Below are 24,422 nucleotides of genomic sequence, written 5' to 3'. Positions count from 1 at the left end.
CAGTAGAGGAAACCCATCCTAGTATGAGGACAAGGTCTAAGCTGTACTACAAAAAGTCACTGAAAACAATCATGGTCTTTACAAAACTAGCTAGAAATAGACTCTGCTGAAGGGGTAGTACAGATCTCATAAATGGACCTACCTTGAAAGAAAATGATTGCCCAAGCTCAAGAGTATCCAAACAGGGGGGAAATGTCCTGTCCCTTTAACAAAGGTTTACTATGTGGAAATGGATACTTGAAGATTTTCACCTGTTAAACAACATCCCCTTGAGCAGTTGGCAACCCCAAAAAACACATCCAAAAACTAAGTGGATTTACAGACTTAACAAAATCTCCTGTTTTGAGCAGTACCAAATCCAGAATCCGAAGGATTCAGGGGAGCCCCCTCCCCTTCCCCAAATATAACAACACATCATTTGAAGGCTTGCAGCTACAGACTTAGATACTATCCAATAAACTCCAGGCAGCTTCATCTAGTTAAAAGGATTGAAAAAAGCAAACAGCAGCATGTCAGCCTTATGAGGGCCCTTTCAAAACCTCAAACATCTGACAGACTTAACTCCTTGGAATAATGATACAGCTTCTGGTCTCCCATAATGCTTTGTATCAGAAAAACAATTGGGGGGATGAGAATTATCCCAACTCTTTTCTATCCTCACTAGCAACAGCACTAACCATAATGATTCTAGATGCTAGCTTTCTATTTACACAGAACAACCTTTAGTGTTTAGAACTGGCTAATGCAAATCATTTCCAGCCACCACTAGGATTTTTTTCAATGGCCTCTGATTTTTCACTTAGCAGAATACCTACTTTTATTTTAATAGTGATATAGCACAAAAACATCCTGCTGTAACCTTTATGACAACTGCAACTACCATGTATCATTAATGTAGCATTATAATTTAATGTAAAATGTCCATGCTCTGCCACAATAGCTCTGAGACAGGTCAATCTTAATTCTCATTTTACTCATGGAAAAGTGATTCTAGATGCCAGCTTTCTGTTTGGACAGCTTTCTAGCCAATCTGATTTCCTTGCTTCAAGCAGTACCCTGTAAGGACTAGTGACTTGAATGTAATTACAAACATTTCATCTTAATCATCTATTAATTTGTGAATAACTGGATTTTTGTGTTTTTATCTTTTTGAAGGCCTGGCAGGATAAAAATATATAGGACTCAGATAAGGTTAGAAAAATTAGAGGATACAGATAATTTCTCAATTCTGTCTTGTTGAAATGGGAAGCATGAACTAACTGGAGCGGGCCATTGATTTTTTTTTTTCTGTAAGCAGGTGGTGCCACCTCCTGGTCATTTGGTTAAAAGACTGAATGAATATTAAATACGGCTGAGCAGGGAAACCAACTGACATGCTTATCTGTATACCAACATATATGGACTGTAGTGGATTCTAAACTAGAAAAACTAGCTTATGACTCTAAACTAGAAAAATGGGCAAGAGGATAAAAGAGTAGTTTTACAGGATTAATCACTGTCTTAAATTAACTCCCTGCAACTACCGGTAGTAGTGTATAGCTACCACCTGAGTATGTGAAAAACAGCAATTTGTTTCTCAATTCTACTTCAAAGAGTTAGATCATTAGCAGTTGAGTACGGTGCATTACTGACTTGGTGGTTCTGTGCATCACCCCTTAATCCAGACAGATCACCCACAGAAACAAGGACTATCTGAAGGTGTGCTTTTGTGATCACTTCAAAATAGCAGTCTTCATTTTTGTGCTTCAGATTCCTCCAAGGTAGGTGGTACCATCCATCCCCTACTTTTTCCAAATGAACTTTCCCAGTATTTTAATAACAAAACATATCCAGGCTGAACCATTATAATTAAAGGTGACTTGCTTGCAGAGAATGAGTCATCAAAACAATGCTGATGTTCCTTCGTGATCAAGGCAATCCTCCCAAACCACCAGTACAGGAGTGGGTGTGGAGCAAATGCATTGCCAAACTGAAGTCATGTAGTTTACATTGGGACAGACCAAGAGAGATGATGTTTTGGAACCTTAGGTCAGAGGAAAGTAACAGGGGGTACAGAAACACTGTGTAGTCTACAACCTTCACTACAAATGATCACTAATTTCCGCTAAATTTTGTTTACACATCTGTAAACAAAACCAATGTTGCACAAATACCATACATTTGTAATGTTCGCTTATCCAATGGAACTTTAACCTAGTACTTCACACTACTAAGGGAGGGAGGAAATGTGTAATAATAAGCTCACATTAAGCACTGACATTATAATAAAGTTTAGCATAACCTAGCAATAAAGTGGCACATTTTTACACTGGAACAGTTAGGGATGGCTATTTCAATTAGTTTGATAAACAAATGAATATATTTCATGTAAGAGGGATAATGACAACCCAAGAAAAAGCAGATACCAAGACATCTTCAAGGCCATACACTATAGAAAGCCACCTGAAAAAACCCTCTGGGAAAAAAAGCAAAATATAAATTGTTGTAAGTTTTCATTAGGAATAATTTTCTGAAAGCAGGCTGTGAATGACAAGTTTGGGTTAGCCATTTTAGTTGTATTAACAAGTTTCTACAGAATATCCTTCAATGAAAAAAACAAAACAGAAAAGTTTAGAATAGTTTGACTTTTACAGACAGGTATTGCCTTGCAGATCAAACTGTGCAATCTAGAATCAATGCCAATATGTTATTAAATAGATATGTCTTTTTACAAGACCATCTATGACATTACAGTTTAGCATCCTTTACAAACAGATGCACCTTTCTGACAAAAGTAAGATTCTACCATTGTCAAGAGCTTCACATTACAACCTAGGATTTAATGACAGATAAACCATTAGCACCAACATCAAGACTTCAGTCTTTATGCAGCACCAAAGTATTTTTTTAAAGCCAAAGATTATTATTTTTAATCTTCTTTTGAGATACTAGCATTTGGTACATTAAACAATTTATACTTAAAGCTTTGGGTGATATTCATAGACAAGATGTTGAGCAGTTCATAGTTCTTCACATGAAAGACAACAAATTTTCCAAAGTATACAGAAAGTATATTTAGGAATAGACATTTGCTTAGATCCATTATACAAAAGTTTAACTATTCAGTTTTAGAATCTTAAAAGGAGGGAAAATATTAATAGGGGATTCCAGAGCATCACTTCTTACACTGGATTCAACTTGAAGGCATGCTTTGAACATGTGATTTCAGAAAGATAAAATTGTTTTGTGGATAATATCAATGCATTCTCTGATTTCATCTTCCTTAATCACCAAGGGAGGGGCCAATCTGATGATGTCACCATGTGTTGGTTTGGCCAGAAGTCCATTGTCACGGAGCCGCAAGCATACTTTCCAGGCATCAAAGTCTTAAAGAAGAAAGAAACAATAAGTTTAATTTTATTGTGGAGTAAATATAAGTATAGTAAGGTAACACATGAAGCAGGCAGGGTCAGCTTTTTTTCCTATGGGGGAAATCTTCTAAGGCAGCAGACATTACTAAACAGACTTCTAGTCATCTTGGAAAGGTTGGCCACAAGAGGGCAGCTGTGCTTCCACAATTCTGCATATAGCACAGAAAACTGTTAATCTTGGGGATTCTTCTGTGGAAGACACATCAAGCATTCTATGCAATTTTGCCTGGGCAGGGGGATTCTGGCTTTGTCACAAATTTTCAGCTGCAAGTTTCTGCACAGAGCTATCTAAGCTGTTTCCCAGAATATAGTCAGCTTGCAGTCTGGTGAAGTTCATCAGTCCCTGCTCTGGTGACAAATTTGCCCCTTCTGCACAGCACAAATAAGACTTCTTTTAAAAAGCTGCCTCATTTTTTATCCATATGGCAGGGATAAAAAAAGGTTAGAGAAAGAGGTTTTTTCCCCCTGCCCACCATTTCCTCCCACCTAAGTTTAAAGCTTTCGCGCCCAACAATTCATGGTGCTGCAGTCATTCTCCATGCCTGCAGCCATTTGCTGAAGGTTCACCTGGGACATTTGGTGTGCAGGCTCTACTGCTGGATGCCTTTTCGGCCCAAAAAATACATGGTCGTACACTTAGCTCATCTTGTTGATTCCAGCAATATATAGTTTTCCCTTTTTACAAATTTTTGATGAGCTGTTGAAGACATATATGAAAACCAGAATGGATTCTGAAATTGTGTCTGTGTATCTTCAAAGACAGCTCATCAAAAAATCTCCAAAAGGGGGAAACTATATATTGCCAAAATTGGCAGGACAAACTGAGTACAACCATGTACTTTTGGGGCTGAAAAGGTACCCAGCAGCGGAGCATGCAGAGCAAACATCCTGGGGAAACTGACAGCAAATGGCTGCAGGCATGAAGAATCGCTGCAGTACCATAAAATGTCCAGCCCAAGCAGCAGAGGAAACTGACAAGAGAGCTGTAATGGTCAGGCGGGAAAAATAAGATCTCTCTTCAGCTCCTGAGCTTTGCACAGCAAGCAGGAGACAACTTGCAAAAGACTTCAGGGAAAAAAGATCCACATTTTAGCGACTTCAAAAAAAAGACACCTTGAGCTGAAATAAGGTGTTTTGAGGATGTCTTGGGGAGAGGTGTGCAGAGTTCCTTACCAAGACACTTTTTGTTGTGTTATGCTATATTGCTGTTATTGTTGTTTTATTGTGCTTTTATTATAAAATGTTGTATTGTTAATTTGTAATTACTATGTTATTGTTGTTGTTATGAGATGCAATATTAATGTTGGTGATGCTGCTATTTTAGTTGATTAGTTGTGCTTTGCTGTTAACCTGATGGTACTATTGTTGATGGTAGCTGTTAACCTGATGGTGCTATTGTTTATACTGAATTGCTGGTTTTGTATTCCTATGTTACTGTTTTCTTACAATGTTGTTCACCGCCCTGAGCCCTTCGGGGGAGGTCGGTATACAAATTAAACATCAAATCAAATCAAATTTGTGCTGTGCAGAATGGACCATTGCTCTTCCTCTCTATACTGAAAGTCCCACAAAAGGACTTTTTCCCCCAAAAGGGGGGCATTAGGGAAAAAAAGGAATACTACAGAAGGGCTAGGTCCCCACTCCAGCATCATTAGCTTTACCTTTAGTTTCACGAATAACAATAGCATTTAATAATCCTTTTCCTCGGACACACGTCACAACATTTGAAGGGGTCTTCATAAGTTCATTCCTCAATAAATTACCCATGGTTTCTGCATTTTTGACTAATTCTTCTTCTTCAATTACCTAAAGAAGTTTGAGATAAAAGTTTGAACACCAAAAAAACTTAATGGAGTAAGTATCAAATTTAGCATGGCTCTGCACAAGATCAACAATATGTAAACTTATAAAGAAGCAGGAGATTTTTTTATGTCCAGTTCTAACCACCAACAAGCCCACAGAAAAATGATTATTTAAACTACAACATCATGCTGAGAATTATATTGCAAACTTCTCCTTGTTCTAAGGAGCTCAGGGAAGAACCTTGTACCCACCCAGCCACAATTTTATTCTCAGTAACATGTGAGGTAAGTTGGGGTGAGAGTTGAGCCTGGCCAACCATTATCCAGTTAACAACACAGCACAGGACAGATTCAGACCTGGACATCCCTTGTCCTACTAGTCCATCATTCTAGCAACCACAGTGTATTGGCTCTATCTAAAGTATCTAAAGCAAATTGTGGTAGCTCAGCAGGACATGCTAGTGTTTGTATCACATTTGATTTTAGAGAAAGAGTAAGTTTAAGGAAGGTGTCTCTGAAAAATGCAACTCTCCAGTTAGTTGTTAGCACAATCACTCTTCCATTTTTGGAGGCTTCAACTCCAACTTACGTACCTCAAGTGCTGCCATGGCCACCCTACACGCCAGTGGGTTCCCTCCGTATGTGGAGCCATGCTCACCAGGTTTAATGGTGAGCATCACTTCATCATCACACAGTACAGCAGAAACCTATGAATAGAAAACATGCACTCAAACCACATAAAAAGGATAACGTTGCTCTACTTGACCACGAGGGAGATTGTAAATTACAAGCATGCACAGATTGTGCTTTATTCCACAAGATTGCAAGCATGTTATATACTTTCTTCCTGCCACTACTATTGTTATACAGAGACAATGGGAACCATCCTGAACTATTTTAAATCCCTCAGCACTGAGCCTAAAAGCCGTATCTGTGGATGTTCCTTTTGCTGTACATAGTATGCATTTATGATTTAAAACTTTCAACTCAGTTCAAAAAGGGAAAGGGAATTTCAATGTACAAAAGGGCTGGCTGTGATATTCAACCTATTCAGTGGGATTTTCTCTACGTCAAAGCTGTTTCAGTCAATGCATGTAAACAGCTTAGATAAGGCAAGCATCCCAATACTAAAGAGATTTCCTTGGAGCTGAGACACATTGATCTCACTTTCAAGCAAATGTAGTTAAGAGTCAATCTCAAACAGAAATGAATGTTTTTGTCTAAAGAAAGCTGTAAAAAAGAGGTAAGCACCAGATTTTTTGCCCTGTGTTCTTCGGTAAACCCAGCTTGTAGCATGAGGCAACAGAACAAAACTATGCTTGAGCAGATGACACCTCCTCTTGATTTCTATGGGCTCAGTAAGAAGCCTGTAGCTCAAGCCTCCTGCAGCGGAAACCATGTCTAAACCTACTCTGCCTTTCAGAACCCACATGCAAAGAAATTACACACTACTTGTTTTTTCTCCCTCCACATCATGAAACTGCAAAATCTCACAACAGTTAACAATGAAGAAACCAATACTGTATTTTTATTTTCTAATATTTGTAAGTATGCAGCAGAATTGAATACCAGGTTGTCCATGAAGATTTCATGGCCATTTTGCACAATAAACAGAGGCAGACCCAAATCTGCTATACACTCCTTCCTCATAGGTGTGCACCTTATCTGATGTTCACACTTACAAATACAAACAAATTTAGGGTTTTTATTAAATGTATGCCTGGAAGTAGCATGACAAAGATGTTTCACGGCCTTGATTAAAGCAACAGGTCTGTGCAGTGAAGGTGACCAACTGTCCCTCAGTGGAAAGGCAGGACAAAGAAGGACATTTCATCCACAAGGGTTCAAGGTGGCATATAGATAAAACAACCTAAAATAGTGTGGAACGCTTATCATATGTGCTCAATGTTTGAGACAGACACACTGCCAAAATCATCTTAATAGATTTCAGAACATGTACGAAATATTTTGGACTGTGAGTAAATGTCTTTCAGTAAGTATAACAAAACTCCTGCTTTCCTGAGAGCACACATGACAGCCATGAACAACAGTAACACAACACACAGATACAGTGATTTAACCTTGACATCTTAAGGACTGAACAGGTCCATGACAAGTTCAAGGTTCCACAGTTACTACTGACCAGCTCGTCTTATATCCACACAAGACTAGCAGGTACAGACACATGGGAACAGAGATTTCAGTTCTTCTGCATCAAAGCATTCCTAACTGAAGTATAGGCCATGTTAAGTACCCATCACGGCATCTTACGGTGCAGGATATGCTTCCAGTGGATGGAAATAGTAGACCCACTATATCTTCCCTAGTTCTATAGCTATATATAGACTATATCAATCATTTATTTCCTTCTCTAGCACACTAGAAAGACCGCTTCAAGGTATGTCATTATTCCAGAGTTGCTTCCCATGATATACTTAACAAAGGAGAATGCTGCAGGTCATATCGTCTAACAAGCAGCATGGAAAGAATTAAAATAGAAATACGCCTGCCAATGACACGGAAGTATCCCAAAATGTATGCATCTTTTCTGGAAGTAGTATGCTAAAGCTCTGCCCTATTATAATAGTATGAATGCTGGCACACAGTCTAACTCCACTCTGGTAATGACACTTCCACAAATCAAATTTGTTGTTGGTTTGTTGAGAACATTAATACATTCAGAATAGGTTAGCCACATTTAAAAGCATTACTTACGGGATAAACCCCTCCAGACAAAGCCTTTCCAAGCAGGATCAGATCAGGTTTCACATTTTCATGATCAACAGCCAGCATTTTCCCAGTTCTAGCTAGCCCAGTCTGAATTTCATCAGCAATAAACAGAACCTGTTTTATTTTAATAAGGTCAAGACATGAAATGATAGTCCTTCAGCAAGCAATATATCTTTGAAATATTAAGCCCACCTCAACTTTTCAAGCAAGCAAACTCCTCTAGAATTTAAATCCAGTTTGTCTCAAATACAAGGATTCTTGTCTACACCTCTGCCCTTCTGGATTACACATAAATAATTGGGGGCGGGGGGGGGGGGGGAATAACTTCAACAGCAGAGAGAGATTGATCCCTTCTGTTTAACAGTCTTTTACATGCACACACAGGGGCTTATTACTTCTCTAAGAGCAATTCCTTGCCTTATTAGAGACTCTTTTTTGAAATTCCCCTAATCTATCATATGGTAATACTGTAGTGATTACAGAAATTTACAATAAAAAGGAAAGAAAATGAATTTCAAAAGTGAATTATCTGGCAATGAACAAGGCTGCCATTAGTTTAAAGAGAAAAACTGGAACATTTTCCAAAGATGTACTACACATCCTTGAACCATATTTAATTTCATCCAAGCTCATCTGAGTGGCAAATTCCAAGCACATTATGAAACAAACTGGCCACCATAAAAATGCCACAGACTGAAATACACCACTGCTCTACAAGATAACACGACTCTTCTGAAAACTGACTTAGAAACAGACTGAAAAAAATTAAGACAATATTCTAGTTGTACACAAAGGAGGCTAAAGTCCAAGTTTCAGGGTACACACAGAGTGTTCCAACAATTTTACTGCCTTTCCAGATAGACACAGAACTATTAAGATAGTTGGGTTGAGCAAAGGTTCACCTTTCAAAAAAGTATTCTCCCAGGACCAAGCTGAAGTCACTGGCAAGAAAATGAGAACATTGATTACCCCCCAAAAAATCAGCACCATTCACGGCTGGACCTTTGGAAGATTTAAGAAGCTGTATATTAGATGATATGAAACTAAGACATGGGGTGGGGGGGGGGGGGACACAACATTTATGTGTCAACCAGCAATGTCAAGAAATACCAGCATGGTTCTTGAAATACATGAAAACTTCAATGGATTACTGTTTTTGGTCTAAAAGAAACCTACTGTGCTAGGTAACACTACACCACATTATTTTAGAGTGTACGTATTTTCCTCTTTTGCAATGAATTACTTACATTGTGCTTTGTGCAAAGCTCTCGCACACCTGTTAGGTAACCGTTATTAGGAACAATCACACCAGCTTCGCCTTGAATTGGTTCAACCATGAAAGCTGCTACATTTGGATCTTGAAGTGCCCGCTGAAGAACAAATTATTACAAACAGAAAACAAGTTACTTATGGAGAAATGCAGTTACAGCCCCTCACCATCCCTAGCCAGCTCATACTGACTTCACACTATAACAGCTTTTAACATGAGCCACTGAAGATAAGATTTAAGTTTGAACACAACAAGCATGCATTAGCATCTTCCTGACAGATCAGTGGGGAGAATTGGGGGTGGGGGGGGGGGAGGTGTTAATATTCTCAGTACAATGACTCAAAGGCCATTTTAATTAGTTAGTTGCTGCAAAAATGCATTCCTACTCAAACACAATCCCTTTGGAACAGATTTTCAAGTGTGTAACAGACTTCCCTCTGTGATACACCTCTGAAGATGCCAGCCACAGTTGCAGGCGAAACGTTAGGAATAAGATCCACCAGACCATGGCCACACAGCCCAGAAAACCCACCAGAACCAGATTTTCAAGTGTTTAATATAATTGTTCCTCACCCGCTGGTTCAATTTAAGATACAAGACTGGAACAACTACAAGGAACATTTTATCCATACTTCTTTACCATTCTACCCTTCGGCAACACACTAGAAATAGAATGATGTTATATCTACCAGTCATAAAAATTAAGCATTTTCAACAACCAAAAGTGCTAAGTGCATTTCCACAGCACCTCCTCTGCCTCTAATATGAAATGAAAGAAGGAATGGAAGAGGGAGATTGAGAGCTGTGTAAATGCTTGCTGTGGTGGGCAAGCTATGGAAAAATGCAAGGATGAGAGACACACGTATTACCAATTATCTCAGTCACTCTGACAGCGAAGATATTCATCAGAAAACATTCAAAGCTTTGATTTGTCATTTTGGGAGCTACAAATGTGCTCTGCTCTCGGAACAAAGCAAGTAGTAGACACAAGATGCGTAGAGGCATAAATACTACATGTGCAAAGTACCTTTTGAATTGTTGCTCATTCAAAAGCATTCATTAGCATGCCCATTTGGTAAGACAAAAAGATACTAACAGAAGGTGATTTGCTTTTGACCATACAGTGAATTAATGACCAAGTATGGATTTGAACACAGATCACAGGCCTACATTCTGATCACCAGAAACCAAACCTGTGCTATAAAGTCAAGGATAGTCAGCATTCAGTGAATCATCAGTGACTACTAGAAGGTAGAACAAAACACCCAAACAGTCTGCATCCATCATTCAAACACACTTCGCCCTATCACTATATTTCCGATAACTACCCCATAGTTATCAAGAAGGGATTGGTGCTTTTAAAGTGTTATTTGTTCCATCCCATAGATGTTACGGCTTTCATTGTGTATGTCTAGGAATCTAGCTTTAAAAGCACAACATTCACGTGACGAACAATCTCAAAGCAAAATTACTCTCTTTAACTGTGGCAAGAATAGACAGAGGCATAGGTTTTGTATTTATATACAACATTTAAAAAACATTGCAGAAGAACAGCACACTGAACACAATATTTTGGTGTAAAGGCAACACATGTAACGCTGTCTGAAGTTGTTGGGTTAGTTCGAAGAATGAAAAGTAGCAAGGTACCTCAAGAGCTGGCAAGTCGTTGAATGGAATGACTTCAAAACCTGGCATAAATGGTCCAAACCCATCATAGCTGGAAGGATCTGTAGAACTCGAAATAGCAGATAATGTTCTTCCCCAAAAGTTGCCAGCTGGCAGGAGAGATGTAGGACAAACACTTCAAAAAACTTCTACATTAAGTCAATAAAGAAAAACTGACTAGTATTAGGCAGCTTGACTAGCTCCGCAATTCACACAGGTTTGCAAAAACTATATATTTTCAAAAGGTAGAAAAAATTGTATTTTTATCTTCGGCCAGTTGTCAAATATTGGTCAGGTGTCTTATAACATCCAAATACTGTAGTGATTAATGGGAAAGGATTGCATTGACACACATTTCTCAACGAGTGTATCTGAACAAGTAATTGAAAATCAATTTAAGGCTCGCACGCCTTTGACCCATCTCTCTACTTGCTTTTACAAACTTAACTCTGGACTTTAAACCACATTTAACGTTAAGGTCATCAATTTAGCTGCAAAGGCAGAACTAATTGAGGATTATTGTTTAACCATGCCAAACTTGTATGCCAAGTCTCTAAAAGCAGCCTTCCGCTGCTGTTGTTAATAAGAACATTGTGTGCAACAAGCATCTTAAGGCTCAGAAGCTGTAATGTGCTTTCAAGCAAGGCTAAGAATATGTAGGGAGGCAGATGAAAAATGTACAGATCAACTGTAAGCATGTTGACAGCACAGTACTCGTCTCTGAGTTTAGTGGCTCCTTAGCAGTCTGAACAGCCCTGACAAGCCCAAGTCAAAAGCCCAGCAGGATCAACCATAATTAAAATTCGGATGGGAAATCACTAAGGAAGGCCAGGGTTGCCAAACAGAGGAAGGCAACTGCACACCACCACGGCTCAACTCTTTTGTTAAAGATCCTTGAGGGGTCACCATAAATTGGTCGCGCTTGACAGTACGGTATTTTATTCCCAGGAAGGGTGTTCAGGGTTGCTTATCACCCTCACCACCAATTGTACATTGCAATTCTCAGCAAAGTCATATTCTTCTAAGTCAGTGGTGGCAAACCTTTGGCACTCCAGATATTATGGACTACAATTCCCATCAGCCCTTGCCAGCATGGCCAATTGGCCATGCTGGCAGGGGCTGATGGGAATTGTAGTCCATAACATCTGGAGTGCCAAAGGTTCGCCACCATGGTTCTAAGTCCACTGAAAGGAAAATGCTTAGAAGAATGTAGATCTCTTTATAATTGTACTGTTTATCTCTTTGCAGTCGTTTCTTTATGATACCAAACAAAATCAATGTGAACTCACAATTCAGCAATGCACGTGTACAGAAAGCAGCATTCACAAATTTTCAGCTGAGCAAAGTGACAGTTTTCCAATAGAATGCAGTTCACTTCAAGCAACAGAAGAGGCTGATAATACCTCATGCTTGAGCAAAGGGAATTAAAACTTTAACCAAATGGATCCTTAGTTTGTTTTTTTAGATATAGTCGGTTGAATATAAAGGTCACCAGTGGAACAAAACTTCCCCACTGTCCCTTTCAGGCAACTGAGAGCCCCCCAAATGTTATATGTGGGGCACAAGGTTTTTTGGGGGGGCGGGGGGGCGTGGAGCATGTGCAGTAGTATCTAAAAGGTAAACAAAAATCACACATACCTCATTCTCCAGAATCAAAAAGTCTTTGGATTTCATAATCTACAATTTCTATTTTTTGTCTTACCTACAGCAATTGCTCACTATATTAAATAACGTACCTGCAAAAATGATCTTTGCCTTATATTTTGGAATTCCTTTCACCGTATAAGCCCACTTACGAGCCAGTTTACATGCCGTTTCCCCAGCCTCCACACCTAAGTCAAAAGAGCACACACAAAGAAATGGAGGTTGAGGGAAAGAAACTTGTTACTATCAGATAACAAACCAGAGACCACATATTATGTAAAAATCAGTGAGAAAAGTACGCTGCTCTTGAGAAAGAGGGGTGGGAAGAGTCTACCTAGGACAGTGATGGCGAACCTTTTTGAGACCGAGTGCCCAAATTGCAACTCAAATCCTACTTATTTATCGCAAAGTGCCAACCCGGCAATTTAATCTGAATGCTGAGGTTTTAGTTTAGAAAAAACGGTTGGCTCCCTCTTCCTCCGCCCCACCCACTCAAGCAGGGGCCAGCCTGCTCTAGCCTCCAGCAAGTCCTGCGCGCACCACTCTGTGCCTCTCTAGCATCTCTGCCTCCTCTGCAACCCCCCCTCCTTGGGCAGTAGCCACTTGGACCTCAGGCATCAGGCCCACCAGCCAAGTCCTCCCTGCTCACCGCAGTGTGCGCACGTCGTGCTCAGTGGCCCAGGCCTGCCTAGATGGGGGGGGGGAGTGATTTTCCACCCCCCACATGTCAAACTTTGTGTGTGCGTGCCCATAGAGAGGGCTCCGAGTGCCACCTCTGGCACCCGTGCCATAGGTTCGCCATCACTGACCTAGGATGTTGGAAAAGGGGAAGCAAAAAGCACCATCGTTTCTCAGAAGAACTTTAATTCTGTTGGCCCTTTTGCTTCCCAGGGAAAGCGTGAGTGAGCAAGCTAAAATTATAATATATTCACTCAGTATGGGCTCAGTAGATACCGGAATACTCGGCGGTGATTCAAAATTTCAGGAATCTACAACTATCTTCTACACTCTACAGCATTCCACTTAGGAGTTACAAAGATGTTCTTCCATATGTTTTCTGGAATACATTACCTGTGTTCATTGGAAGCACTTTGTTGTAGTTGAACAATTTAGTGACATACTCTTCGTATTCACCAAGCACATCATTGTAAAATGCTCTTGAGGTAAGAGTAAGTTTCTCAGACTGGGATTTCAATGCAGCCACAATCTTTGGGTGACAATGGCCTTGATTGACAGCACTGTAAGCACTCAAAAAGTCAAAGTATCTTCTGCCTTCTACATCCCACACATAAACACCTAAAAAGTTTTACAATGAGATATAAAGCAAAACAATTTAGAATCATTATTTTGTAAAACACAGGCACAAGATGACTCAATTGAATGTCTTCAACTGATAAAATATAAAATCTCAGGAATAAATTTTGGTCAGCAACTAAAACACCACTTCATAAATGAAACAGCTGCTTTTATACAACTTAAAGCATAATGATACAAGTACTCATCTTTCAACTTCCTCAAGTTTATCCTTTCATATACCAAAAATCATTCCCTGCACCAAAAGACAGGCAGTCAAAGGACTTTTAGTAAAGCAATCAAACAGTGGGGTAAGGCTGAGAATCAATTATACTTTCAAATATCAGATGACGATTAAAAAGCCATCCTGTCCCCTCAGAAATGGCTGGATTGCTACATTTTAGCCTGAGGAATCCTTGTCACATGAAGTGAACTGCTACTGTTATCTTTCTAGATCACAATGGCCAGATATCACACTTCTGGCCAATGGAAAATCTGCTCAGACACTACACATAGCTTTCTATGCGAACTTTGACAAGAAAAGATAAATTATTTGATAGACTGCTTTTGTGCCATCCAGCCACAGCTGACATGGCAATTCCACAGGGTTTTCAAGGCAAGAGTTGTTCAAGAGGTAGTTTGCCATTGCCAAGTTCTGTGTCACAACTGTAATATTTCTTGAAGGTGGCCTACTAAATAATTACTATGTCTGACCCTGCTTAGCTTCTGAGATCTGACAAAATTAGGTTAGTCTGGGGCTATCTAGGTCAGGGCTTGACAGAGACACCAAACTTGGATTCCAATCACAGTACTACGAAGATACAAATTAAAGAGTCCTGTCCAAAGGGGGGAGGGTGAAATGGCTTGAGGGAGCGACCCAGTCTTACAGTGGCATATTTACCCTCCCTAGGCACTTGTTCTGGTGGAGGTGCAAGATGCGCTGGCAGTCACCCACCCTCAACCCCACTGCGGCAAAACCTGGATGTCAGGGCCACAGCAGGGCTGTGTTGGTATCCCAAATGGATGCTGCCTCCAGCTTTGGATCAGACTGCCCATCTGCCAGCTTTAAAAACAACCAGAATGAAAGAGTTGCTCAGAAACAGAGGGACAGAATTTCCACAGAGGAGATTTTCCCCTTTAATTTTTTAGACCCACACCGTCAAGCATCCAACTTCTGCCCAAATCTATCTGCGGTTTATTCATAATCATGGGTAAATGTTAAGGTTAAATTTGGACAGTCCGCCTCATGCCAACAGCATGAAACAATTGAAAGTCTGTATATTTTCAAGACTCAAGGTGAACAGGAGAACAGGAGAACAAAGCTGTTTTTTTTCTTCAGCTAATGAACCTCTGCAGATGGTAAGATGCCAAGACAAAGCTGTTTTACATCTGCTCAAGGAAGCACTTGATACAACTGCACATTGTTTTGTGCCCTTGCTACTCTCTTATCTAGGTCCCAAACATGTTCAGAGATCATATCACTCTGCAAAGTTGTTAATTTGCAGTTGTAAATGAGGAAGTTGACCCATAAATAGTTTCCAGACGCTTACATTATTACTGGTAGCTTTAATCCAGTATCAAAAAATTACATAACGATATGAAAGCTATTAGGCTTTGACACAATTTGACCTTCTGATTGAATTAACACTACAGATGTCTTCTCAGGTCATGTTAAAGTTTTGCCAATGAGTTTCAGAGAACCTCTGAATCAGATGATATACTTGTGACCAATAAATGATACTCCAGACAGCCCAGCCACCAACAGAAAATCAAGGAGCCAGAAATGTTTCCTACTGAAACCTGAGACGGAGCAAAGTCAGACTGTTTATCTACGTGAATTACCCTGCAAACCAATTATGTCCTAAAGGAACAAAAAGCTTCATCAACTGTAACCATGTTCCTAATTTTCATATTTAACAACTCTCATTATTTCTTCCGGCTCAGTTACAACTAAATGAAGGTTAACTTCAGAGCTTTGCTATTGAAAGCTGCCTCATGTTTGAAGTTACCTTCCCAATGATTGTTTTGTTTGAACGCAAATGACTTAAGATCTTTTTGTTGTTTGTTTCCAGGCCTGAATTCCCATCCTTTCCATTTCTCTTCTCCTACACGTGTAATTAAAAAGGTAGCTAAAAATGCTGATCACCACACAACATGCGGCAGCCAGCCACACACTCACGTGTTGTGAGAACAAAATGGAGGAGGTGTGGAGGGTGCTGCAAGCTGCTTTCGATTGCCACTGGGGACCAACAGATCTAACCTCAGTCCTAACTCCCTGGTGTATGCACATATTTTGTTCATGCAATAGAAATCTGTCTGCACACCTTATGAATTTACATACATGAGAGCCAGTGCATAGTGGTTAAGAGCAGATGGATTCTAATCTGGAGAACTGGGTTTGAATCCCCACTCCTCCACCTGAGTGGCAGAGGCTTATCTGGTGAACCAGATGTGTTTCCGCACTCCTACATTCCTGCTGGGTGACCTTGGGCTAGTCATAGTTCTTTGGAACTCTCTCAGCTCCACCTACCTCACAAGGTGTCTACTGTGGGGAGAGGAAGGGAAAGGAGCTTGTAAGCCACCTTGAATCTCCTTACAGGAGAGAAAGGTGGGGTATAAATCCAAACTCTTTTTCTCCTAAAACCGAAGGATGATATGTACACACGTGTGTGTGTGTGTGTGTGTGTGTGTGTGTGTGTGTGTGTGTGTGTGTGTGTGTGTGTGTGTGTGTGTGTGTGTGTGTGTGTTTTAATAAGATATTAAAATACTATGGAAGTTGGTCCTGATCAGCTGGGCTCTCTGACCTTGGTAGTGAGCGTGGAAGGGATTAGAAAATTTTCCTAGGAGTCAGTCCTATTGATTAGACCCAAGTAGGATTCAGACTAGGTTTACTTAGAATTGCTCATGGAGGCACAATCCAGGGTGGGAGGAGTAAGTGTGCCATGGACAGCGCAGCCATGGCCCAGCCGCGCTGCTTCCTAAGTTGTTTGCTGAGCTGTGGTCATCAACCCAACAGCAATGCTCTACTTCCATGAAACTGCCGTATACAGCCCAATGGGATGCGCCACCAGTTTTGCCACATATGTTCACACCAGCAAATTGAAGCATTTCTGGGCTTAAAGAACTCAGTGCGAATTGCAAGCTTTCAAGGATTTAACAGGGAAATGATGCCATCTATATGCTGGTTTCAACACCAAGCAATACTTGATAAGCCAAAAATAGCAAAAAGGTTGCAGATATGCTTATGTCAGCGATAGCTATAGGCTGCTCCCCACAGCTCTTCACAAAATACATATGCTATGCCTCATCAAGAAAACAGACTGGCACACTATAGCATAGGCAGCAACAGACAGCAACTGTCTGACGAACCTCCAGCACATGGCTGTTGAGACCACCATAATAACTATCGCCTGATTTCTGCATATTACATCAGTGCTTACAGAGAGAAAGTCATTTTGTCAGCCACAACTGAATCATGACTGAATAGCCTAGTTGAAAAATGATAAGCCTAGAATGGTTGCTCATACAGGTTCTACAAGGAATGCCACTGTGTACATTCACAAGTACCCATCCTGGCTGTCAACATCTTCTGTTCTCCCCTTGATTCTTCCTAAACCAGATTCCTAAATCATTCCCCAGCCTGGTGGGATGCTCTGGTAAGTGAGACCAAAGCCCTACAAGACCTTTTGCAATTTGGAAAGGCCTGTAAGAACGACCTGTTCTGCCATGGTTGAGGACAGCAACAGTTTTTCCATCTTGTTGGTCTCCCTTCCCCCGCAAATGGTTGATACAAATATTGGTGTGGGGGGGAGGGGGTATATTTGATTTGAATAGTTCATTCTCAAACTTATGGCACCAAGTATTAGGTATATGGAGTTTTATGGTAATTCCATAGGTTTTATTGTATGATGATATTTTACAATGTGCAAATCCTCCGTTGTAAGGTGCCGGGCCTGGTCAGGGAGGGGCAGTTAGATGACAAATACAAAAATAAATAAATTACAAGAGACTGACTTATAAGCATGGAAGCCAGGAAGAAGGACCTCATATTCACTGAAGAACTGTAGTCTACCTTCCGCAAAAAGAATGCAGATGGAAAGGTTTCCTCTCAAGCACACTGCAGTTTCCATTCACACACTATTTTAGGAAGCAAAAGCAGCAGAAAGCAGTGCTTGAATTTATCATCAAGCAACACTGGGAGAACATTGTGGCCTTTTTATCCAGAATTCACATTTACAGTGGTCGGCTTGTAAAACTAGTTGTGACCACCAGATTATGTTTTTCATACATTCTCAAGAAAATGGCCAATAGCTGATACTGATGCCAAGTGTTTATCCCTCCCCAGCTTCTCCTCCTACTGGCTTGGTGCCTTCTACTAGCACCACCTACAAGGTTACTTCTTCTCCATCTCCTGATATGAAAGACCCAGAAATCAAGCATCCTACTGCACTTCCTAGTTGAGGAAGACAAAATAGTGCTGTGGCTGATGCCAGTATTTTCTCCCTCTCCCCCTTCCTGGCCCCGCTTAGAACAGCAGACACATACTCAGGTTTGCAAAAGAGGAGACAGTATGCACACACGCAGCAGTTATAACCCCCTTTGGGGGTTGGGCGGTCTATAAGACTGAGAAATAAATAAATAAATAAATAAAATAATGTAATGTAATGTATAACGTATACATTATAATATATAATGCACACACGCAGCAGTTATTTCTTTCTACCTAAGGAAACACCTCAGTTACAGCAGTGATGTATGAGTGGTGGCAAGAGAGAGGGACAGCACAAACGCAGCTCACCCCAGAAAAGTGGTAAATTGTATAGATGAAGTAAGTTCTAGATAACCCCCTGATTCTTACCTCACCACTGTCAGGAAATATGTTGAATAGAATTAATTACCTTTTCCTCTTTCAAGAGCAACAGGGAGTGGATGGTAGTTATGAGCACCATACTTGGCCTCCCGCTCAAATATGTAGTCAGATGATGGCGGGCCCTGGACTGTTTTCTTAGTTGCAACAGACGTAGCTGAACTCACTGAAGCATGAATGCCGCAATGGAGCACAGCAGACAGTTGTGGATGCACAAGTTTCGAAAGCATGATTTCAAGGGCTGGCAGATCTGAAAACAGAAAGTTAACACACAGGGGAATAAGTATCATATCCTGGAGATTCACAGAACCTAATGGCTGCAGAAATGGACTACAAGAAAATTCAGTGGCTTTTATTTAAAAAAAACTCTACAAAAGGCTGTGATTACATGCAGGATTCAAACAGACTTCTATTTTTTTCTTTTGGAATTGGGGATGGTTCTCCTAAACTACATCCCTCCTCCTCCATACTACACTTGTGTTTAATTTTTTTTAAAGCCCACCATCCTTGCCTCTCCCTCCCATTTCTGAAAGGTATATATACTGTGTATACATTTACTTCTTCCTGTTGTGGCTCTCTTCAACTCAGGATTAGTAAACAGAATGTGGGTAGTGCCATGTCTAGAAGGATTTGCAGAAATGTAAAAGGGAAAAGAAAAAGACTACTAGAGTAGAAGTTCGCAGGGTGAAGGAGGGGCTGCCAAAGACCTTAAGAGGATCCCTAGATTTGTCACATTAATCCACCATTCTAATAGTGACCAGTCCGACACTTCTGGGAAACTTATAAGGAGAACACCAGCACAAAGGTAACAGACTTCCCTTGTTGTTTGTCCTCTAACATTTGGTATTCTGAGGTACACTGTTGATTCTGACAGGATATTTTCTCTGATTATTTAAAAGCTGGTTTAAAAACTGGAAACAATTCCCCATTTCCAAGACCTGACTGAGTTCTTAGAATTTTTGCACTTGTGCAGAACTAAGCAACACTAAGCAACACAACCTTTTGTGCACAAGATTGGCCAGTCACAAATTCACCGGCAGTCAGAGGTAAGCCACTGTTGCTTAAGTTCCTTTACCAACCACCATTTTAAATATCTAAACAAACATGCTTTCTACTTCCTCCAGATTACTGAATGAGTGAAGAGAACAACTAGTGAACCTAGTAAGCTAAAGAGGGTGGCTTCTGGAAGGTCTCTCATCTCCCTTTGCATCCCTACCATATTGGATTTAACAAAGAGTATTCAAGATATAAACTTATTCCATTAAGTGTACTGATTAAATCATAATTGTGGAATACTGAACACTATGCTGGGGAAAGTACAAATACTTCTCTCCTCCCCTCACACCAAATCTGTGAAGATACCAAAAAAATCCATCATGGGTAACTCATACATCTAAGGCAACTTTTATACATTTCAGCCAACCTTGCAGTTTACTCAACATGCTTGCGAAAGACCAAATTCGCTATCTCAATATGCTTGCAAAACATCATTGATACACAATTTTTCCCCACAGCATTAAGTAAGGCCAGATTAATGAGTGAAAGAAGGATATCCATTTATATGAAGAAGAGCTGGTTTTTATCTACCATAAGGAGTCTCAAAGCTGTGAGGCAGGTGGGGCTAAGAAAGTTCTGAGAGAACTGTGACTATCCCAAGGTCATCCAGTAGGCTACAGGTGGAGGAGTGGGGAATCAAACCTGGTTTTCCAGATTAGAGTCTACCACTCTTAACTACTACATAATACCTTTCAAATGACTTCATTCACCTTTCCCATTTATGTCTCCAGAAGTAAATATCATCTTAAAATTGTTCAGCAGAACAGAATTTGCAACAAAGTCAATTCTGCAGAACTTTCCTAAGATCATTAAAATGAATGGAATAGTTGTGCACAGGACTGCACTATTTGCAATCCACTGTTCACACTCATATAAAGAGCTTACACAATTTTGCTATCTCTTTAAGAGGATGAAGAGTTAACTTCTGTTAATATTAACATCAAATGTTAAAAGAGTTCAAATATGATGTAGAATATTCGCCCTTGTGATGACACCCAGATTTCAAATTGCATCACTCAGTTACATCAACTTGAACTAATGTGATAGGTCTAGCTGCACACTGCCCCTCACAGAAAAGGAACTACCGTAGTTTACTTAATGCTGCGTTAACAAAGGTTGTTTCCCAACTTTTAAAAGTGATAATCCAAATGTTGCAAAACAGCTGTCATGAAGTCTACTGTCACATCTTATTGCCTATTGGAACAGAGAGTTCTTAAGAACCAAGAGCCTGGGATAAGAGAGTAAAGCATCATTCAAATACAGCACCAACTTAAAACAAAAGTCAGATTTCACAGTAGCAGCTCACAACACAGATTGAAATTATTACAGAGCCCATTCCCATATTGTGAGCAAAACATCTTCATCTGAATGACTGCAAATGTGTGCCAGGTGTGAAATTTATCCACACTAAATATTAAGTCCTTGTCAATGTCCTGACCGGGTTAGCCCAATCTGGTCAGATCTAGGAAGCTGAACAGGCTCCATCCTAGTTAATATGAGAAACAACCAAGAAAGTCCAGGATCATGGCGCAGAGGCAAGCAATGGCAAACCACCTCTAAACATCTCTCGCCTTAAAAATCCCAAAAGGTTGCCATAAATCATGTCTGACTTTACAGCAAAACGATAAAATATTTGACTTTAATACCTGATTGTCAAATACACCCTTTTGCAAGCTCCAGAGTGTGAAAGACCCAGAATATTATCAGGAAAAGAAGAGTGTTGAGAAGAATGGAGAAGTGTGACGCTGGGAAGAGATTACAGTTTTTCCTTAGAGAAAGGAAGGCTGGAGGAGGAGTCAATGCACGTGGCACATGCATTCTTTTTTCCCCCTCTTGAATAGTTTCACAAGTTTTGTTCTGTGTGCGTTTTTTCTTTTTACTGCAACAACCAGTTTGACCACTAATTTAAAAAAATACATGGGACAAAAGAATGCATGCATTTATACCTCTCCCAAACCACTTTTGACTCTCTTAAAAACTGTCAATACCTAGCCCTAATGAACTCTCATAGATGGCAGCACAGTATAAATATGGCTGGCAGAAAAAGAGTACCCAAATATATGATTGCCCAATTTCCTCAGAAGCAAAGGTAAAGTTAGCAATTCAAAAGGGCCTAGTTGTGTATGTTGCAACAAGAATAGGACTCAAGCGCAAATGTTTAAGGATTAGACTACACTTCATCAAAAACTTATGGTACAGACATACATATTTGAAGTAAGGAAGTATCTTCCATGAAAAGCAATACTTTAATCAGATAGCACAATGTATGCAGAGTTCTCCAATCTAAGTCCACTGAATTGAATGGTGAGTTACTGCTGTAACTCTCCTTAGCACTGCACAATCAGATATCACATTGATATTTGAAAGATTTCTTCTTTAGATTAACTCAAGCACCCCCACCTGGTGAGAACCCACTTAATGCACCCAACAGGGTGAGAACCAACCTATAAGAGTCCATGTTGGACCACTGTTGGTCTTTAAAATGGAACTAGATTCTTGTCTATTCTAGGGAGTAATCCACTCCTCCTGTTCTTCCTCATAAATTTTATGCTACTAGCAAAGCCTAGAGAGTCAGTTCTACGGATAAAGAGAAAAAGAGCTGTCAAAGCTCAGTGAGCAGACAAAAGAAATTGATTTATAAAGTTTTTTCATGTTACAATGCCTTGCATAACTCTCAAGGTGAGACCTACTATGTACGCAGGAGACTTTCCCTAGAAATCCTCCTTCCCCACCCCATTTCATTTTCAAAATGCTGAGGACTGCCTTTTGCATACATTATCTTAACTGTAACATGGAATATGATACATATTCAAAGAAAATGATCCAAGGGCAGACTACACCATCTGTTTTAATAATGGTGTTTCCCTCTGAAATAACTCCTATGAAGCTGCTTGACAGATTTCAAGAGGTTTTGGCAGATGAAGGGATAATGCAGAAGGATTAAAAAAATCCAGCAACAGAAAAAGTAGTGGAAGTGATTTGTATGTTTAAAAAACAAAAGGGGGAAGAACTGATTTGGGAGGCACACTTAGGGAGAGCAAAGCGGCCACGAACGAAACGCTCTGCACGTCTGCAGAGAGAGGGTCCTGGGATACATTCCAGGGCTGCCAGCAGAAAGAAAAGATTCCAAGGCTCAGCTCTAAACCAAATTAAGCCGGGGTGGTGTGTGTGTGGGTGTCAGGGAGCACAGAAGTGAAGGAAAAAAAGATGGGGGGGAAATTAAATTCCATACTTTCAGAGCCGAAACAGGGGCTCCTTCCGCACATGAAGAATAATGCATTTTCAATTCACTATCACAACTGTTTGAAAGTGGATTTTGCTGTTCCTCACAGCAAAATCCAGCAGCAAAGTGCATTGAAAATGCATTATTCCACATGTGGGGAAGGGGCCTAGCTCAGCCTTAACAACCTAACCCCCTCACCCAGCACCAGCCAGCCTGCGCCCAGCATCTTCCGGTGAATAAAAGAAAAGGCCCGCAGGGTACTAGCAGGCGAAGTTGTGGCAGAGCCACAACCAACATAACCATTCTTCTTGTGACCGTACCTCCAAAAGCCGACTCTGCTTCTCCCTCCGTCAAGCGCGTCGAGAGAGGGGAGGAAAAACAGTCAGCAGCTACTACGCCCGGCGGCTGTCACTCCTCAAAAGGCCGACCCACGTCACAAGTTCACCGAAAAGCCTCGCCGCCGACACACCCCATTGGCCTCCTCTTCGTTCCTCGACCAATCACTACACAGTGATCCCGTCTCCTTGGCGACACCCACTTGCTATTGGTTGGCTTCTGTTCCGGCCATGCCAGTCATTGATCTTTCTTAGGGCATGCCTCGCTTCCAGCCAATCAGAGTGCTCCCGTAGAAAACCTTATCTGGAGGCTTCTTTCTTTTTCTTTCAACTCTGTTTCTTGTCTCTCATCAAAGCATTTCGCCTCCGCTTTGCTTGGACTGGAAAAAAGACGCTTAAAAATGTCTGTGTATTTTTTAAACTTTTTTTAGATGTAGAAATACAAGTTTCTATGACTTTATGCCATTTGAGCTATTAATTTGCCCCCAAAGACAGTTGTGAATCACCACCGGCTGCGATTGCCGATCGGGGTGGGTTAATTGGGCAGAATTGGTTGCAATTGCCTAGGCCAGGGTGGAGGCCGAGCCCTGGCCTATAATCGGCAAGGCAGATGTCACTGCAGGAGGGCAGATCCGGGTCTTTAAATGACCAAGCCCTCCTTTGTGCCGGCCACGTGCTTTGGCCGGCCGACGATTTGAGATGATTTACCCTAGCTACGCGCAAGTCTACTGTGAGTATCCCCGGCCGTCCGGGCGCTGTTTCTCACACACACACACACCCGCCGTCCCTGCGGAGGGCTGACGTGCCCCCCTTTTCATCTGCCCTTCCTGTGGCCTACTTCTGTCTGCAGCTGCTGGATAGGGCCCACCGGCCTGGGGCTGGCTGAGCCAGCCGCGGGCGCATTTAGAAGGGAAAGGAGTTTGTACGCTCATTGAGCCTCTTTACAGAAGAGAAAGGGGGGATGAAAAATCCAACTCTTCTTCTTTCCCCTCTGCTGCGGAGGCCCACGGCTGGCCCAGCCAGGCCGCGGGCATTTCTTCCTGCCCTCCACGCCACAGTGAGGGAGCGCCCATCAGCCCGCGGTGGCTTGAGCTGGCCGCGGGCGCCTTCCACGCTCCCTCCGCGGC

The 24,422-nt window shown here is 41.0% G+C and overlaps 1 protein-coding gene across 1 annotated transcript; it reads right to left on the bottom strand.

Moving 5' to 3' along the window:
- Nucleotides 1-2,534: 2,534 nt before the first annotated feature.
- OAT (ornithine aminotransferase) lies at nt 2,535-23,419 on the bottom strand. The gene is made up of 10 exons (XM_048506126.1): nt 23,281-23,419; nt 18,713-18,931; nt 13,593-13,817; nt 12,614-12,709; nt 10,860-10,987; nt 9,190-9,312; nt 7,928-8,056; nt 5,806-5,919; nt 5,072-5,216; nt 2,535-3,365 (listed from the first exon to the last, which is right to left on the bottom strand). The coding sequence occupies exons 2-10, from the start codon at nt 18,909-18,911 to the stop codon at nt 3,205-3,207; spliced, it is 1,320 nt and encodes a 439-aa protein (XP_048362083.1). The 5' UTR covers nt 18,912-18,931; nt 23,281-23,419; the 3' UTR covers nt 2,535-3,204.
- Between the last annotated feature and the right edge of the window lie 1,003 nt (nt 23,420-24,422).

The sequence above is a fragment of the Sphaerodactylus townsendi genome, linkage group LG08 (assembly GCF_021028975.2).
Source record: "Sphaerodactylus townsendi isolate TG3544 linkage group LG08, MPM_Stown_v2.3, whole genome shotgun sequence".
NCBI classification, from domain to species: domain Eukaryota; kingdom Metazoa; phylum Chordata; class Lepidosauria; order Squamata; family Sphaerodactylidae; genus Sphaerodactylus; species Sphaerodactylus townsendi.
This window is presented reverse-complemented; position numbering and strand designations above follow the sequence as displayed.